Consider the following 20,174-nt stretch of genomic DNA (forward strand, 5'->3'; position numbering starts at 1 on the left):
CACGCCTCGCCACATAGCGCCACTGTTAATATCATGGTCTTCAAGTTATATTGTACCATTCTTTACGCGGCTATAAAAGACTATGTAAAAACTTGACTTGATTAACAAGAGGCTGATACTAAACTTTAATGTGCTTGATTTACAAGTATCAAATTATCCATGCTAATGAGAATAACTAACGACAGACTAAAAATTAAAAGGCAGAATCTATTCTTCTTTGACGACCTCTGTTGGTGGGCTGTTGGTAGCTGAAGCCGGGGGTTGCGGGTTCGAATTCCACCGAGGGAACAAAAAGTTTTCAATGGTCATGGATGTGTATTAAATATGTGTATGTGTATAAAATATAATAAAAATCTTAAATATATGTATAGTATAAAAGTATTAAATATATTTCCATTGTCTGGTACCTGTAATACAAGTCCTTCAGGCACTTAGCATGGGGCCAGACTGACGTCACAATAGACATAACTACCAGTAGTTCGACTGCAAAGAGACGGACAGGTTTCAATATCTGCCAAATTCGTCGTGTTTCACTAGGATTATGAACGGATTGTGCCTTGCGCTGGCGGATATAATTTATTTTTAAATATTTAAAACAAAGATTTCAAAATTGGATTCTGACAATTTTAATCGCATGTGCCAAACACAAACAACAATACGACCAAAGAGGAACACGTCCAGCGAATATGTCATATTTTTAAATTCGTAGGTAACAAGTTAACAACCCTAGCGATGATTAATAATAATAATAATAATAATAATATCTATGGACGCTTCACACCACGTCAGTCTGGCCCCGTGCTAAGTACCTAAAGGACTTGTGTTACAGGTACCAGACAACGGAAATATATTTAATATTTTATTATACTATACTATACATATATTTAAGATTTTTATTATATCATACACATATTTAATACACGTCCAGACCCGGGAACTTTGAAAACTTTTTGTTCCGTAGGCGGGATTCGAACTCGCGACCTCCGGCTTGGGCTACCGACGCGCTCACCACTGAGCCACAGAGGTCGTAAGGATTTTCGTCATAATACGTCCAATTTAAAAATTTCAACATCAGTTCTGTCATCATACTCTATCTGACGTGGTGTGAAGCGTCCATAGATGTTATTATATTATTATTATTCTTCGAAAGTTTTTACGAAATTACCTGCGGGACCTCTGTCACTTAATTATTTCAAAGTCACAGTGTCATTTGCGAAGAAGTCGAATATTGTAAAGGGCTCTCGAGGGGAGAGGAGGGGAGAGGCAGACACATTGAAGTGAACTAGAGGTAGGGGCTGCGAGTGCTCGGGGCGGATGTCGCGATACTACAGTACACGACACTCCTAAAGACAATAGAATTATACTACCTTTTTATTTTGAGCACTACATGCAATTGAAATAAGTGCAAGGTCTGTCTTAATTTTAGAGGAATATGTGTATTGTGTATATCCTGTGCGTAACCATTCAGATGAAAAAGAGCTCTGTACATAATATTGTCGTATGGTAATGACCGACGAATAATCTATAATACTATGTACTTGTGATTCAGTCTTTAATATATGAATGAGAAATAAGTTATATATGTATTGGAATAGGCTTTTATTTGGAGTGCGTTGACGGACATTCTTTGGAGGCGTAATATTGACCAACATCGCGGAGACCACACTCCCCAGCTCTTTTCCAATACAAACGACGCAAACACTCGGCCATTTCAGTATGAATGCTCAAGATCTCTCATCGAAGACAAATTATCTCAAATTGAGTTCACTTATTTAAGAGGTGCATCGCTCGTGTGCAGGCGGGTCGGGAATATGAGGTCTATTTTAAACCGGGTCGAGACAGCCGCCGTCGACGCGGCGGTATTTCGGCGCGAGTAAATATTTAGCGAGTCCATTAGCAGAAGTTGGGGGAAATTTCGCTGCAAACAGACCTCCGTATTATGTATCGCAATTAGGACTTATTACATACTCAACCTTTGAGTTCAGAGCAGCGTGGGCTTGAATCTGACAGATTGACTAATATAATTTAATGAATGTCGAACGTTTGAATCGAGAGTAACTAAAAGTTACTTCAATAACACACGTAACTTTAACATAATATCGCATGTAGACGCAAATAGCTCGCTCGAATAACACAGTCAAACTTAGATTGTTTGTATTATGTCTACGTTTGCCGTGGGAGACTAATGTCTCGTACGTGATGGTGCAAGTTATTTCGGAGTGTATAAGGTCATTGGGTGTAAGCAATTAGGGGGCCGGTGACCCAATTATACAGGTGACGTGCCCGCCACGTGACGACCACGCGATGACGCCGGGACGACGCCGGGACGACGACGACCGGCGGCCGATTACCGGGCCCGGGAACCGCACTTAATTTGCGACTCCCGAGTCCCGCCTCGCGACAAATCTTACCAAACACTTGACCCGTTTCGAACGAAATGAAATTTTTACGAGTCGGGTCTGAACGGTCTCGTGTTAGACGTCACCGCTCGTTAACTTTATGCCCACTTAAAATAAAATTAATGAGACGATCGGGCCGTCCTCGTCCTTTTCGAGCGCGTTCGAACACATTAAAACTTGGAACGTAACATATTGTTTACGAAGCTTTGCCCGACAGCAAAATACATCCGAAACTCAAACAACAACTGAAGCACAATAATTTAATACTTGTCGGCAAAGTGCAACTCGCAGTGTCACCGCGTAGCTGTGGACCGCGTTGCGGCGGAAGCGGGAGCGGACGCGACAGCGTGTCTATTCCATTATTAACCGAGTTAAGAGCCGCCAATGGTGTTGAGCACGCGATCTGGTGCCAGCTGCTGATGTCTTCGGAGCTATCAACCGTTATGTCGTGATAGAGCCCATTTTAAGCGCTTAACGTCGCTTAAAAATCGCTATATTATTTTGTAGCTCAATATCAAGACAGCTGTCTTTCGAGCTTTTCGAGCGCCCTCGAGTCATTTATATTCAGCCTTCTTGTGAGAATACGTATAACGTTTGGATACGTCGGTGGCGTTTGAAGAATATAATTTGATCCGTATTCGCGGAGTGGGTCGGCGCGGCTGTGGACTGTGGAGTGCCACATTGAGTGCTTCAGCGACGTATGTGTGGGGATGTGGATATTTAAATATTCTCGAAACCTCCCGCTCGGGTCAGGCGGTCAGGGGCGCCGCTACAATATTTTTTACATTTAAAATAGATAAAGTTCACCTACTTCTATCTTAGCAATCGGCATAAAGTTAGTAAACTAAATAACTAGGCTAAGTCAAACCTGTCAAATATACGAGTATATTATAATTTATAATTTATAAGTGTGTGTCTAAACACACCGTGCCGAAGTTACGCGGCCGAAATTCCGCATGATTATGTCAGCAATGTCAAACGCATACAATATAATGCGACGTAATTTCGGCGAGGTGTGTCATCGGTAATTTAAAATACATTGTAGGCGTAATCAAGCGAAACTTATGCCGCTTTTTTTCGGCCTAGTGTGTTTAGACACTATGACGTTGGTACCAGCCAGTGTATTGTACCTCTTGCTCGGTATACGCTGATCATGGCATACCCGCGTGTTTCTCATATAATTATGTTCTTCACGACATATACGTCATACAAATTTCGGCATACAGAGAGCGTCGTTCTTATACATTTTGTGGCTTTGGCGTTGGCGTTTACGATAATCGCTTGCCGCTCGTCTAGGCCCTCGTGCTAATAGCCTAAATTTTGCAAGTCTGTGCTTTACTTCTGGCACTTTCGAAGGAATTGATTTATAGGGAACAATGGACCTGTACGTCTTTGCTCTCAGATATCTAATAGATATGTTGTCGTCAGGTCGCGGCGCGTCGGGCGTGCGCGTGGAGCTGCGGCTGGAGCGGTGGGCGGCGCGCGGTGGGTCGGTGCGGCTGCGGTGCGAGCACGACGTGCCGCCGCACCTGCTGGACAAGGTGGTGTTCCTGCGCGCCGGCACCAAGATCTTCCAGTACATCCGCGACCGCAAGCCGCCCTACCGCAACTTTACCACGCCCGGCGCCGTCGTCAACGTGAGTACTCTATCCTATCAATTGTCACACAGCACACTCGCCCCGAGTTCGAGCTGATCATATTATGGTGTTAAAGCTATACTAAGAGTCCGGTATAATAAGTGTCTACTCAGAGATATTTAATTGTGATTAACCTTCAATTTAATGAAGAGTATGACAGATAATGTATGAGGATATGTCAAAATTTTGAATTAATTACATTTAAGTAATTATTGTTCCACTCTAGTGCAGCAGTAAGATAGAAAATTTTGACACTTTCAACTTAAAAACATTAAAATTCTCCGCCAACTACAGCGACAGTAAAGTATACAAACGTGACTCTCGTATTTAAACGCATATACTATTATATCGTATATTTGATTATTTATTTATAAAATTAGGGGTCAAACGAGCAAACGGGTCACCTGATGGAAAGCAAGTACGGTCGCCCATGGACACTCGCAACATCAGAAGAGTGGCAGGTGGATTGACGGCCTTTTAAGAGACAATACGCTCTTTTCTTGAAGGTTTGCTGGTCGTGTTGGTCCGGAAGTATTGCTGGCGACTAGCAATAATCATCATTGTGTTACAGAAATAAATTGGACATAATAATTGTTAGATGAATTTAAAATAATTTTAGTGATTTCTTTGTAGCAAAAATGTCTCAATATAAATTAAATTTACAAGTAAACTGTGTTAGCTCATAGCTCGTGCACAATGTACCGGAAATAAAGCAGGTATTTTTGTATCTCGTCTCATATAAGGCGAAGAGATACATTTTTATCCGCGCGTGGAATTTGTTCGCAGAACGTGTTCGAAGAGACATTTCCGTGCGCTGTTAAATCTTACTTTGTCATATTATATTGTACCTAGTAGCTGGGACGTGTGACGATAAATACGAACTGTAACATTTTTAAGATAAGCATCGATGATAAAAAGTTTTTACTGCACGAAACAGCTTCTGATGGTGCATTCCATAAGAGTGTAAAATATGAGAATATTGTTCGTGATTTTAACATGAAAAAAAAAAGATGCGCTATAAATAAGGTTGACGGAACTTTTTAAAAGCCCTGCTATTAAAAATATTGAGCGGCAGTCAGAATACAACAGAATAAAAATCAATAAATTCGACTTCCCGCCCCAGCAGCCGATGAAAATATAATAAAAATAATTTAACAACACATGAGTAATGACTTTTATTGATGAATCGCCGAAATTGCCGTTATTAACGCCGCGTCGACCTCGTGTACGCACTTAATATACTTTCATACAATTTAATCCAAGCTTAAACAAGATTCAATTACATTTATATACCGTATATTTGAAAATGCACCGGCACAAAGATTTGGACGTTATAATAATTGGTAATACCGCCCACACCGGTTTCGGTGACTTCATTAAAACCAGGCCAGACGAGCAGGAGTTATTTTATAGAGCCCAAGTGTGTGCACAGTGCATAAGATCACTCTCTATTCCTTTACTCTCCTAACCCAGTGGGACGGAAGACCGGCACGACTGGCGAGAGATCAGACTAAGGACCAAATTTTTTCATGCCCATCCGACGCATGGATCATCTTACTTGTCAGTCAATCAGTCCATATTCCTAACCGAACTTGAAAATAATTTATTTCCAACGCGGTAATCAAAACCACGACCTCCGAGTCAAGAGCCTCGCTCTAAACCACTGGACCACGGAGGCTTTCAAGGCGTTTGGACGTTGGACGGTTTAACCATTACATTACTAAAACTAAACTAAGTGTATCGAGAAAGGACGTATACCCGAAAACTTCCGAAAAGAGCCCGCTAACTGAATATTATAAACTAGCGCCGGACCCGGAAGAGAAGAGTTGGACAACTTGTGCTCTCAATTAATACTCGTTCGGCGGAGTTAGATGCAGCACTAAACTAAGGAATAACTAGATAGACCGACAATAGTCAACCCTATATAAAGCTAGACAATAATATATCTGTACAGTCTCCGAGCTAGCCCGTCTATAACTCTGGTCCCGGCGGCACGCTTCGTTTGCTTCTCGTCTCCGACTTACAAATCACAGAAATTTAAAACATCATAGAGTAGAAATATAAATATATAGGACTGATATGGTGATCTATCAACGCAAAGCCAAAACCACTGGACGGATCGGGCTGAAATTTGGCATGCAGGTAGATGTTATGACGTAGGCATCCGCTAATAAAGGATTTTGATAAATTCCACCCCCAAGAGATTAAAATAGGGGATGAAAGTATGTATATAATAAATAATAATAATTCTTAACGCGAGCGAAGCCGCGGGCAACAGCTCGTATATTAATATTACAGCTTCTAACTACGTTTATTGAATACTTTTTAGATCTGCATGATTTTTTCTAACCCAAATAAAGTCTAATTTGTTCAAACTGATAAAATTACAATACAATAATTGAACTACGAAAAAATTAAATACCTGGTGTTTGTTGTATTTATGTAGATACTTTATCGGGACATAATATAACATTATTGCTAGTGTCTTAAAGTCCACAGAGATACAGAGTGAGTACGTGAATTAGATGCCCTAGTAAACGGGTTAAGCTATTTATAAACCCTGGCTTACAACTGAGGGGTGAGAAGTAAGGCGACACAATATCCTCTCCATGGCCTCACCTGGGGTATTTGTATGCCCCGGCAACGATTACCTCAAGCTGCGACCAGTCAGCAGAACATTACCGCAATTACTGTAACAAATGGCAGGTAACGGCCTACATTAGCACCTCATTACAAGTGTGCCTGCCGCCCGCCGCCCGCCGCTGGCCGCCCGCCGCCGGCTGACTGCTCTCCTACATTATTAATGACCCGGAACTTTGGATCCGAATGTCAGCAGATGCGGAGGCTTAAAGCCTTTAGGGGTTACCTCACATTGAACCAGGCGACACTGATTTTTTTTAGTTAAGAAAGATAATTTTAATCGTCATTGCAAAACGTACCTGAAGGACTTGTGTTACGGGTACCAGACTATGAAAATATATTTAATACTTTTATAATTTTATACTATACATATACTTAAGATTTTTATTATATGATACACATATCCATGACCCAGGAACTTTAAAAACTCTTTGTTCCGTCGGCGGGATTCGAACCCGTGACCCTCGGCTTGAGCTACCAACGCGCTCATCCACTGAGCCAAAAGGGTCGTCCTTACTTAGGGTTCTTAGAATATAGAGATAAGAACATGGGCGTACCGAGGGGGGGGGGGGGCAGCTGCCCCCCCCCCCCCTGGATCATGTTGACATCCCTACTAAGTATAATATCTAGTACTTTTATCTATAAAAATAAAAAATTAAGAAAACTAATTTTGACATTTGTTTGCAATACAATATTTTTACAACTAAAAATTATTAATTTTTTATTCTTCATAAACACCTAGCTTATGAAAAATCTGATTTGCCCCCCCCCCTGGCCCAGAACCTGGGTAATTTGCCCCCCCCCCCCCCTGGCACCAGAACCTGGGTAATTTGCCGCCGCCCCCCCCCCCCCCCCCTCGGTACGCCCATGTTCTTATCTCTATATTCTAAGAACCCTAACCCCCCCCCCGTGGTCCAGAACCTGGGTACGCCCATGGATAAGAAGCTATTTATAGAAGACTAGCTATTAAAGATTAAATGTTTGCAATATTAAACACTTTTGGAAGTTTCAGAAAACAAGGCCGTGGGGAGTTTTCAAAATGATTTGCCCAAAAAATATCTTAAATAGAAACTTTCTTTTAGCTAAATTGTTGAGCATCGTCAGAAGTTGTAGTGGTCCCCGCGCGGGCCGCCGGGTTTATTGGCCCCCCAACTTCGGCCCCCGGCCCCCGGCCCCCGGCCCGTCGCGTAAACATATTTGTCGGGTCGTCCTTCGGATAGAGCTCGTTTGAATTTTTTCACAAAGCCGCTATTTTTTCGTGCAAAGGTAAAAGGTTGTCGTAAATAAAGAAAGAGTTTATGCAAAGAATTTTAAATGTCACGTCGTTTTCAGTCGTAACACGTCGTAACGTAGTTACAGGTCTGATAAGTTTTACTAACTTTATTTTAACTATCATACAGTTGCCAACGTGGATAAACATTCTGAAATAGTTTCACACAAGTCAGTATTATTTCAAACGCCGGCGTCTCGTAACTCATAGACGCAGCATTAAACTATCCGCTTCCGAGTAATTTGCATAAAATATCGCAACTCTGCAAGAAAAACGTTTATCCGTCGCTTGCAGCTATCACTGACACCGTGCGAGCTGCCAGCGGCGGCGGAGAGCGGGCCATTAGCGTTATAGCATGTAACGGACAGCGGTCGGCGATTAAATCCAATATCAAGATTACATTCGGCCTGTCCATGTTTTTATTTATTGGTGTGTAACAGGCTGTCTTTTAGAATACTGAAGATTAAATAAGATCTAAAATAAACTATAAACTATCGTCAAAGTTGCCGTCCCACCGGGCAGTACACACACTATCACACAATACGTCGTTCAACCACAACTAACGTACCCTTGTTGTAGTCGCATTAAGTCACTCTTCTTAAGTTTAAATCCTATAAAACGTTCTAGCTCAAATTGAGCAGGAACTTTGCCGATATGACCTATGAGTTGTGGGTACGTGGGTCTCTGTCGTTGATTTACCGGTTGGTCTCGGGGTGGTCTCGGGTCGGGCGCGGGTAACGAATGGCGGGCATCCATCGCGTCGCGCTCGCGTGCGCTCCCAGACGACGTTGTTTATGACACAGGGAGACTTTATCGCCCAGAACGTCGACCGACAAACTAAGAGTTTGCAGGCTAGCATAAACAGTTGGCAACAACGTATTCGTAATCTAGTTGAATAGAAATTGTATAATCTCGATTTTGATACAGTTCTAATATTTTATAACAATATAATAATATGTATTACTAGATGATCGCGCTAGAACCGTACATTTTTTCAGGATAAAAACTATTCTATGTGCTGTCCCGGGACTCAAAGTATCTCCATACCAAATTTCAGCAAAATCGGTTTATCGGTTTGAGCATGAAGAGGTAACAAACAAATAGACATTTGTTTGTTACCTCTATTCATACTGCATATCAATGACATGTTACAAACCAACGGCATTCATTGCTATGCGGATGATAGTACAGGTGATGCTGTATATACCGGCTCCCCTAATATTTCTCGGCAAAATGTCACTGAGAGTCGAAACGAACTTGTGTCTAAGGTGGAGAATTCATTGGAGAAGGTCTCTGAATGGGGTAGACGTAACTTAGTCCAATTCAACCCCGCCAAGACACAAGTCTGCGCGTTCACCACTAAAAAGTCACCAATGGTCGTTTATCCTCGTTACGAGGGCACATCTTTAACCATCTCCCCTAGCATTGAGATACTTGGCGTCAACATATCGAGCGTAGTCCAGTTCCGATATCATCTTGAGGGTAAGGCCAAATTAGCCTCGAAGAAGTTTGGCGTTCTTAACAGAGCGAGACAGTACTTCAGTTCGGACCAACGCCTACAACTCTACAAGGCGCAGGTTCGGCCTCATATGGAATATTGTTCTCATCTCTGGGCAGGGGCACCAAAATACCAACTGCTCCCTCTGGATCGTATCCAACGAAGGGCTGCTCGAATTGTTGACTGCCATAGTGTTTCAAACAGCTTGGACCCCCTGGAATTACGCCGAGATGTTGCTTCACTCTGCATCCTCTATCGGTTGTATCACGGGGAGTGCTCTGAGGAATTGTTCGGAATCATACCACCTGCAACTTTTCGCTATCGTCCCACGCGAAAAACATACCATCCTCATCACCTTGATGAGTGGCAGTCTTCCACAGTGCGTTTTTCGCGTAACTTTCTGCCGCGCACTGTAAAACTCTGGAATGGGCTGTCACCAGCAGTATTTCCGGACCGATACGACCTGCAAACCTTCAAGAAAAGAGCGTATACCCTCTTAAAAGGCCGGCAACGCACCTGCAGCTCTTCTGATGTTGCGAGTGTCCATAGAGTTTCGGGGTTTTGGTTTGGTTCGTTGGTTGTTCTAATGGTTCAGTGTATGGTTAACACATGTGAGTTTGGTGGAGTTAAAAGATGCAAAACTGGTTGAATTATTTATTCATTATTTACTACACTGGTTTACACTGGTTAATTATTATGGTTCAATTAACGGTAATGGTTAAAATAAGGTATACGAGCTGGCAAGGCAACGATTCGGAAGGCGGACCGATTGGTTGACAACTGTTCGACAACTGCGAAAGCTATTCATATAATGCTACGAACTACGAATAATAAAAACTAAGGAAAAGTAACTCCGTCAAAAAACATGTTCTACAATACTTATTGCAATAATTAGGTGGCCTTGAGCGGTATTAGCCTGACGTTATGACAGTTCGAAAGGAACCAAATTTAAAACGGTAATAGTATGGGAGTTACTTTGTCAAAAAAGAGAAACTGTGTCAAAAAATTTGTCCTCGAGTCTACAAAATGTGACCCGAATACATGCATACTTTATGCATACTTTATGCATGTATTCAGTACACAATTATTAATGTCAAATATAGAAGTGACAATTATTAATGTCAACGGCTTTATTTCGTTTTGAGTGTGAGTGTTTCGTTGGTATTGCCATATTTTAGTGTGCGAAAAGGAACCAAATTCAAAACGTGAAGTGTGGGAGTTACGTTTCCTTAGTTTTTATTATTCGTATATATAAGGTAATAAAAATGTTGAGGTGTTCGATGTACCTCGAACACACACTTTCGCGTTTTTAATATTAGTATGGATTCTAGAGGGAATTTAATAAAACCACGAATTAGAAAAACTATGGTGCATCGGAGCGTTCAATAGTTGAGTGTCACTTCGCGTGCGACTTGCGTGCGGCTTTGGTCGCGACTGTGGGTCCCGGGGTGTCGGGCTAAGGGCCTGAACCCTTTCCTGTGGGAACGCTCTTTCAGCACCTAATTCTTTATTTAATGAAAGCATACAAAATTGAATTCGGTAGATTTTTCGATTAATTCTAATGCGACAGATGTTAAAAAACACATAAAACGGAAAATTACAACATTATGGGATACTGAGTGGAATAATAAAAATACAAATAATAAGTTATACAGAATTGGGAATTCAGTTTTTGATAAAGCTCCAACATTATTTCATACTCGAAGAGATCAGACTGTTATCACTAGATTGTGTATTGGTCACACAAATATGACTCATGTACACTTAATTAAAAATCAGGCGCGGTCCGAAGGGGGGGGGGGGGTCATGTCCCCTGTGACCCCCCCCCCCACCCCCAAATCTAAGGTAAAATTGAAAATAAAATAAAACCCAGAACCGTCCGAGGGCGCAGATAAAAAAAAAGTGTAGTGACTACTGAGTGACCCCCCCCCCCCCAAAATTTCAGGCTGCGACCGCGCCTGTTAAAAATACTAATATACCAAAATGTGAATGCAGAATGGATCTAACAGTGCTACATCTTTTAGAAGAATGTCAATCTCACGTTGATCTTAAATTAGCTTGTAATTTACCAAATAACATTAAGGAATGTTTATGTGACAAAGGATACAAACAGACCATTAATTTTGTCAAGTATTTAAATATGTATGATAATATATAAATGTAATCATTATTGTAGTCGTTAATGACCTTGGCTGTTAAAAAACGACTTAAAATAAATAAATTTAAAAAAAATCACAAAGTGTTACCAATATTTTAAAAAGAATACAAAGAGCTTATTATTTAAACTTACAACATAGACCATGCATTCAACACTGTTTCTTACACAGAACTAATTCTAATAAATTATCATAGCATATTATAGCCTATGGTGTAGTGCGTCGCCTACAGATTCTATCGTTCTTTCTGTCACATAATTGGCAGAAGTCACTGGCCTGAAAAATGCTTAAATAAATTGTAGTTTGTATAATGATCGTAAAATGTAATAAAAATGCCACTCGTATGGAATCAACTGCTTGTAAACGGCTCACTTTGGTCAAAAGCGGAAGTTAGGATAATAATGTGTATTGATCGAATCAGTTTTATTAGCCTTTAACATGTCGATGTATATCGAAACACCGACCGCCATCAACAATCCATATGTACAATTAAATGACTTTTATAGTATTTAAAATGTTGGGTATGAGTTTGGACTATTTGTAAAATTAAATAATTTGACCTTAGACAAGTAAACACAGAAAGCCTTACAAATTGCAAAGACGTGATATTAGATAGAGATTTTGTTGTTGCTCAATATTTACATGATTTCATGATAAACTCATCAATATTTATAGCTAATATGATCCAAAATGTTCATATTGTAAGGTAAATTATTATATTGTAAAATTTAGCAACAAACAAATTATAAATTTGATATTTTCAAAATCAGCATTGTACCTACGTATAGTTAAGCTGACAAAGCGTCACAGACATATCAGTGTGACGGTCATGTAAGTCGCCTGCTCGTAGCTAACACTCGGCCCGCTAGACAGTAACACGACACAGGCGTCGTCAGTCATCCTGTCAGGTTCACCGAGTGTCCTACACCGTACACCCACGTAATCGTTATCATTTACTTACGGCACATTTCACATAATGACGATGAGTTTAGTCAATAACGCACTTAGTGACCATCGATGAAATGGTTTCTCCAAACAGAAAAATACACAATAATAAAGCAAAGTTTGACATCTGTGCCTCAGAGTTTTAGAGCGTGGTGCTCAAGCTGGCGTCGAATCCGGCCGATTAAATTCATGTAATCAAAATCTAAAATATATTTTGTACAGTATTAAATATTTATCCTATGTGTGGTCATCGTAATATAAGTGATAGTGCCAGATAAAATGCTGAAAAGCGTCCATAGATATAATTATTATTATTTCTAAAGTAATAATAATAATACCCCCCACACCGGTTTTGGTGACTGTGACCGGTTTCATTGAAACCAGGCCAGGTACGCAGGAGTAATTTTATAGTGCCCAAGTGTGTGCGCAGTTCACAAGAGCACTCTCTATTCCTTTACTCTGATAACCCAGTGGGACGGAAGACCTACGTTGAGAATGTGAAATACCTGCCGTACCCGGTGATTGCGGTACTAACGCTTAGCACGGGGCAGTGTTTGTGCAAATTGTGTTGACCGCATCGACCGAACTATTTAGTTTGCACATTATTTATGTTCAACTTATAGGCGTACTTGTTGAGTTTATGTTTATGATAGATGAATGTTTGCCTTGTATGTTTGATGTTGTTTGTACAATAACTGTTGGGTGAACACTGTCAATATTTTTGATACTAAATAAATAGAGGGACCAAAATGTCACTAGAAATGTGTATTTAATAACTACGCCATGTAGCCGAGTTTTGTTGTCACGATCTAAATTAATTTTGCTTTATATTTCAATGGCTCTCCGAACTTAATGAGCAGCGAACATCTCACTTTAGAAGTTGTTCAAATGAAAATTTGTTAAGGTGAGGCCAGTTCGAAAAGACTGATTTTTAAGCTTCCAATCTGAAGAAAATATGTGGAATTCTCTTACACCAAAATTGATGTAGACAAAGGAACAAAATAACAAAATAACCGAACATAATATTGAAAAATGGCATGGGAATTCTGTAAAAAAATCTTGAATATCGCCATAAAAATACACTTCAAATTCGAACATCTCGTAATTTTCAATGACAATCTACGAATAATAAAAACTAATGACAAAGATATGATTTTTTTTTACATAAAGGATAGCTTTTTTATTTCTAGCTATATGATTTTTTAGTTCTAGCAAAATAATCGAATTGTTTTTGTTTTATAAATGATTCGGTCATTAAAAAAATAAAATAAAAATGGTATTTTAATGTCCATTATGTCGATATTCGTACTGTCACAGCCTTGCCTTAAATTAAATTATAAAAGTTATTTAACAATATCGTAACGAGAATACGACCTAATCTATGATAACCTCAAACTTAAATCATAAAGCGCACGTACACTTAGTGGATTTAGAATACAGCGACACGGTCACGTGGTTATCTCTGTGAACCGCGCCGTGCACCGCATATGCACAGTGAAGAGGACACGTGCATCACATACGACGCACTGAAGTTATGCTATCTACAAACATTCATAATTATATAATTTATATTAAATAGATTCATTTCTGTTCGCCGGGTTTGGTTAGGTTAGTTAAAGTATAATAGGTTTGTTTTTTTTTTTCTTTCGTTATGGTATACAGCGCTATGGTCACGTGCCTCACATTCTATGCACAATCGGAGAAGGGAGATATGAAGGCGATATAGATCGAGTGATTAAGGAGTCTGTTTGGGGAGGCGCTGTAACTGGGCTCACCATTAAATATGAACTCGGTCATTTTTCTAAGGAGTTCTTTGTTCCCCGCGACCTCCGTGACCCCCCGACCCCCCGCGACCCCCAATGACCCCCCATCACTCAAACGAGCTCGGTGTTGCTCAACGAGACTGATATTATTGACTGCTATCTCAGCTATGATATTGTTTTCTTAAAAATTTAACTTTGGTAAGAAAACTTTGAATATTGATAGATACTTCTTTAAAATCCGTATATAAAAGTATTTTATATTTTGGAGGATTAATAGCTTAATAAGTTCTTTTCCTACATTATGTAGCAAAAGAGAAAAGCATATTTCTACACTTACAATAATTAAAAAAAACGAATATATAAAAGGCAAAGCTTTGGCAAAAGTTTGATTGAAATAGGTCAAACCCTCAGAGTGTACGTATTTCATCATCATAGTGATGTCAGCATCCACTAAGAAATGATTTTTAAAAATCCAGGGTTAAATAGAGGATTGATGTTATTAGCCATCTATATTATTTCACGAGGACGAACCTGCGCGAAAAAGCTAGTGACAATATAATACTAATAACCAAAGTAACATTTTGCATGCTACACCACGTCTTCTACAAAATCAGAGCTGATATTGTTGTAACGAAGACGACGCAATCTCGTAGCTCGGGGCTACGCCGTAGAGCGCTACGCCGTAGAGCGCTACGCCGTAGCAAACTATTATGCCCTGTAATAACATACTGAGCTTGTCATGATATTTTAGTCTTCACATCGAATATGAGACAAAAGTTGAATATATATTGAAAAAAGTAACAAAATTACATAATAATTATCACGGAAGATTATACGGTGTATTTATTCTGTATATTATTTAGATAGTGGCTACGCAAAAAGTTGTAACTCGATTTTTGGGTGAAATTACTTTACTGCCCCATTAAAATTTATTTTTCGGGATACATATAACCATAAAATTGAAATTTTAAAATATTGTATTCAACATACGTCAGCGATGGAGAATAGTCATACCTTAAGCGCGGCTAAAACTCGGTCTCCAGTAAAATTGTGTTTATTGCTTTGCAACGCGTAATCGCTGTTCTGCTCCAAAACTGATAAAAAGTGATAACTGATAAGCATTTACAGTATATGAGATGATCACCTATACACAGTATATCAGTACAAAAGTAAGTTTAAAAGAATGCGTATTGTTTACGAGCCCCGCGCGGCAGGTTTACGGCCGGTCAGCTAGCCCGACTATTTACACGTACCTTCGAAGACAGATTCTGTTAACCAATTTTCGACTTTGTTTCTTTGTGATAAGGTCCAGTAGTGGTATCGCTGGTTCTGTCTGCGACTGCACATCTGTGTGCGGTGTACATTACGTTGTACATATTAGATGAAGGGCGCGCGTTATCCTAACGCCCGCACGATGTACGCGTCAAACGAACTATTTACTTTTGTAGCCTCTAGACTTTGTTACGAGAAAAATACGAAATGAACTCATTTTATGACTTCTTAATCAACTTCATGATTCAGAATCTATGAAACTGTATTATTTAAGATTGTAGACTCTCCATTATGCGTAATAGAGGTACGTTAAATTTAATGTTATCGTAATATGCAAGTATGATATATTTTTTGGGCAGATACGTAGACTTAAGCTAAGCAAATGTTATTTAATTCTGTCGCGGTGTTTGTTGGAAAACTCCTTCGAAACGGCTGGAGCGTTTTAAATGAAATTTTGTGTGCTTATCTGGTAGGTCTCAGAATCGGATTCAAACATCTATGTTTCATTTACTGTAACTTCAATGTACTGTTTTTTTTTTTTTTATGAAATAAGGGGGCAAGCGAGCAAACGGGTCACCTGATGGAAAGCAACTTCCGTCGCCCATAGACACTCGCAGCATCAGAAGAGCTGCAGGTGCGTTGCCGGCCTTCTAAGGGGTAATAGGGGAGGGTAGGGAAGGGAATAGGGGAGGGTACGGAAGGGAATAGGGGAGGGTACGGAAGGAAATAGGGGAGGGTAGGGAAAGGAAAAGGGTAGGGGATTGGGCCTCCGGTAAACTCACTTATTCGGCGAAACACAGCGGAAGCGCTGTTTCACGCCGGTTTTCTGTGAGGACGTGGTATTTCTCCGGTCGAGCCGGACCATTCGTGCCGAAGCATGGCTCTCCCACGTCAGAACTGTACTGTAACTTCTTGGTAGAAATTCATGTTTTACAGTAAAAACATACACTTTTCATGCACTTATTCCACTTTTATTAATTTATTTAATTACAATAATTATTTTTCATACGACCGGTTTCGATAAAATCATCATCGTTATGTTTCATACCGAAATAACGTATATGGCAAAACAACGCTCACTGAGTCATCTGGTGTACATAATATAATCGAATTTAAAGGCTTAAACTTAAATGTATGTACAGCAAAATTTTAATTAAATGATATAAACATCGCGATACTCACTTCGCGTGCAGACGGTGCGGTGTGGTGGTGTGGTGGTGTGGTGGTGTGGTGGTGTGGTGGTGCAGGAGTAACAGGTAACCTACTTGCACCATGTCAATTATATAGCTTACATTATACTAGGGCTGCACTCGACACGAAATTGTAATACAGGTGTTTTGTCAGTGGATCCAGCTATTTGGAAACCTGCTAAAGAATATAATTGAAATACAGACGTGTACGAATAATCTCGAGATATAAATTAAGACTTTTAATTACCATGGATGGATAATAATAATTTGACTGAAGTTTAACACTCTGCGCTTGACACTCACATAATATATTCTATCCATAATATCGCAACAATATATTCGTTACAAGTTTAATATAAGTGTCGCATTTTTCTAATATAAAAAATTGTTTTTGTGCGCATACTCCTCCAAAACGGCTTAAGCAATTTTAATGAAATATTTATCTTGAATTTTTTATCTGCTTTCTATATTGATACTAGAAATAATTGATGTGGTAAAACGGGGTTATTGCCACGTCAGCTAGTATTTAATATAAAGATTGGCTATTCGACAACTGCAGGAGGTACAATTCATACTGACTTAATTATAAGACTAGCTGCTGCCTTGTTTGTCTCTCTTATACGAAACATTTATTTCCAGGTGGCGCTGGCGACGGAGAACTCGATAGTGCTGCAGAACCTGGAGGCGGCGGCAAGCGACGTGTACTCGTGCGAGGTGTCGCTGCATACGCCCATCTACACCAAGGCCTCCAGCGAGAAGCAGCTCACTGTCTTCCGTAAGTCTTCTAAGCTGCAAACTTGTAGTGTTTGTTCACACACAGCAGGAATCGCGCGTTTCCCGCGCAGAAACCGAGCGGTTAAATGTGAACGCTGTAATATAACGCCTTTGTAATTAGTGCGTGCGGTTAGATCGTGCGGATTCAAACCGTGTCTGAAGAAAACGGTTCCCGCTGTGTCTGAAGAATCCCGTATAATATACAAACTTTTACATTAACAGCAACAAACAAAACGGATCTTTTAACAAGGTGTTTAATTGTAACTTCGGCTTTAGACTTATGAGTTTTTAACTTCAAGCAAATCATCAACTCAACCCTGACTGACGTGGTAGCAAGTGACTGGATTGAAACATAAAAGTTCTAAAAGTATAAAATAAGTCCAGTACTGGCCTCCGCTGCTATGAAATGTCAATTAGCACTTATATCAATTAACATGAAAATCGTGTACCCAATCCGCATCGACCGTCGTCGCTAGTGTGAGAGAGCTCTAACCGCCGCAGCGTCCCATTGTCGCGGTAAATGGTCTGTTATTGTGGCGGCCGCGCTATTTTTATTCGCCTTTGTTTCAGCGATGATACTGAATTACCGTAAATACATCTTGTTGATTATGTTGCTATCATCACTAGCCACAGTATTATACAATGTAACGATGATGATACGTATGTGTGTGTGTGTGTGTGTGTGTGTGTGTGTGTGTGTGTGTGTGTGTGTGTGTGTGTGTGTGTGTGTGTGTGTGTGTGTGTGTGTGTGTGTGTGTGTGTGTGTGTATTATATATTAAAGTCAATACCACTTTTCGTTGTAATTTTATAATATAAGTACTGAGTTTAAAATTATGAACTTGGGGGAAGTTTTGTAATAAACAAAACACGTATAACTAGCTTTCATTATAATTATTATAGTGATTCTTATAATATTACCAAATCACTTTATATCCTTTGTGATTAATAATTCAAACGATCGATCCCTCGGACGGAATTCGAAGGACACAAAAATGTGACACCGACCGGAATATGAACGTCGTCGGCATCCGCTGCCGCTGCCGATCGTCTTATGTACTGTAGGTTGCCTCTGGAATTAGGAAGTGGCTTAACACTTGTGCAATGTGCACATCATGTTTAAAGTCACACACTCGACAAAATATACGTTTATTTTTTGGTATATGTTCACCAATTCCATAACTAGCATATACAGTGTGTAACAAAAATAAGTGATAATACTTTAGGGTGTGTACGTGTTCCTTGTAGAGAGTTCACTGTGAAAGTAGCAGCGCTAAAAGACGAAAAATGTTTTTCACTTTTGTATGGGCAAGGGCCCGAGCGTCACGAGTTTTCCCATACAAAAGTGAAAAAAAGTTTTGGTCTTTCAGCGCTGCTATTTTCACAGGTAACTCTCTACAAGGAACACGTACACACCCTAAAATATTATCACTTATTTTTGTTACACCCTGTATACATATAATGTACAGTACTAAAGCGTTAAATTATGTTAAACTAGATGACGCCCGCAACTCTGTTGCGCCAAAATTCGTTTATAGCACCGCGGGAACCGCACATTTTTTCCGGAATAACAAGTTTATTATGACCTTCCCCGGGACTCAAAGTATCTCCATGAACCGATTTTCCACAAATTTGGTATTTGTGGAAAATCGGTTCAGCGGCTTGGGCGTGAAGAGGTAACAGACAGGCAGACACACTTTCGCATTTATAATATTAGTATGGAAGTATGGATGTTACAATTAAATTAATTCTACTGGTTCTACATGAAGCGCTGGTCAAGAATCAATTTATATTTTCAATAAAACCTTTATACCGGGTTCATTTATGACGAGCTTAATGGCCGACAGCGGGCGCGCGGACGGCGGGACCGACAATTATACAGCTGTTACTGATCGTCGTGTCATAAGTTAGGCTGCGGTTAAAATGGCGTTCAACACCTATAGTCGCAAGTCGCAACTCGCAAGGGGTTTACCGCATTGTAAATCTTATCGCATTTTTAACCGACTTCCAAAAAGGAGGATGTTATATGTTCGGCTGTGGATATATTTTTTTAAATAATAAAGTCTACAAGTGCCACACAATTGAACGCGGTTCGATGTATCGTATTCATGATGTAGGCTGTGTTTGACATACCTTACCAAACCTGACCAAATAACGTAGAACAGTCCAAAACAGTAGATAGCTGATAGGTGCTCATAACAATCTTAATAAAATAAAATCTGATTAGATATTTTTAGCCTGAATAAGCCTCGCCTCGTGCCTCACGCCTTCAGACGTTATTATAGAAATTAAATCTTTTGAGAGGACTTTCGCATCAGATACATTTGATGTTGATTTGGTCGCGGGTTTGATCGGGGCCCGCCACCCGGGGCCCGCCGCCCGGGGCCCGACACACGGGGTCCGATACACGGGGCTCACTCGTGATGTTTTGTATAATTGGCCCGCCTACACGCGGCTCAAACAGCGCTCGCCGTGACAAATTAATTTATTTTCGAATGCGATTCATGGACATGGACGCGAATGTCGAAGTTTTAATTGTATATAGATGTTCATTTGCAGCGCCCCACTTGTCGAATAAATCTACAGAAAGAAATAAAACTCGAAGCTTATAAATTCAAATATTTAATCTGCA

The 20,174-nt window shown here is 40.1% G+C and overlaps 1 protein-coding gene across 1 annotated transcript in view; it reads left to right on the plus strand.

Annotated features, from left to right (window-relative positions):
• LOC121739727 overlaps positions 1 to 20,174 on the plus strand; it is a 106,366-nt gene that overhangs the window by 58,869 nt on the left and 27,323 nt on the right. Inside the window, exons 3-4 of the mRNA XM_042132276.1 lie at positions 3,828 to 4,036; positions 17,410 to 17,545. Coding sequence (XP_041988210.1) covers positions 3,828 to 4,036; positions 17,410 to 17,545 — 345 coding nt within the window. The remainder of the gene's footprint in view (positions 1 to 3,827; positions 4,037 to 17,409; positions 17,546 to 20,174) is intronic.

The sequence above is a fragment of the Aricia agestis genome, chromosome 2 (assembly GCF_905147365.1).
Source record: "Aricia agestis chromosome 2, ilAriAges1.1, whole genome shotgun sequence".
Lineage (NCBI taxonomy): Eukaryota > Metazoa > Arthropoda > Insecta > Lepidoptera > Lycaenidae > Aricia > Aricia agestis.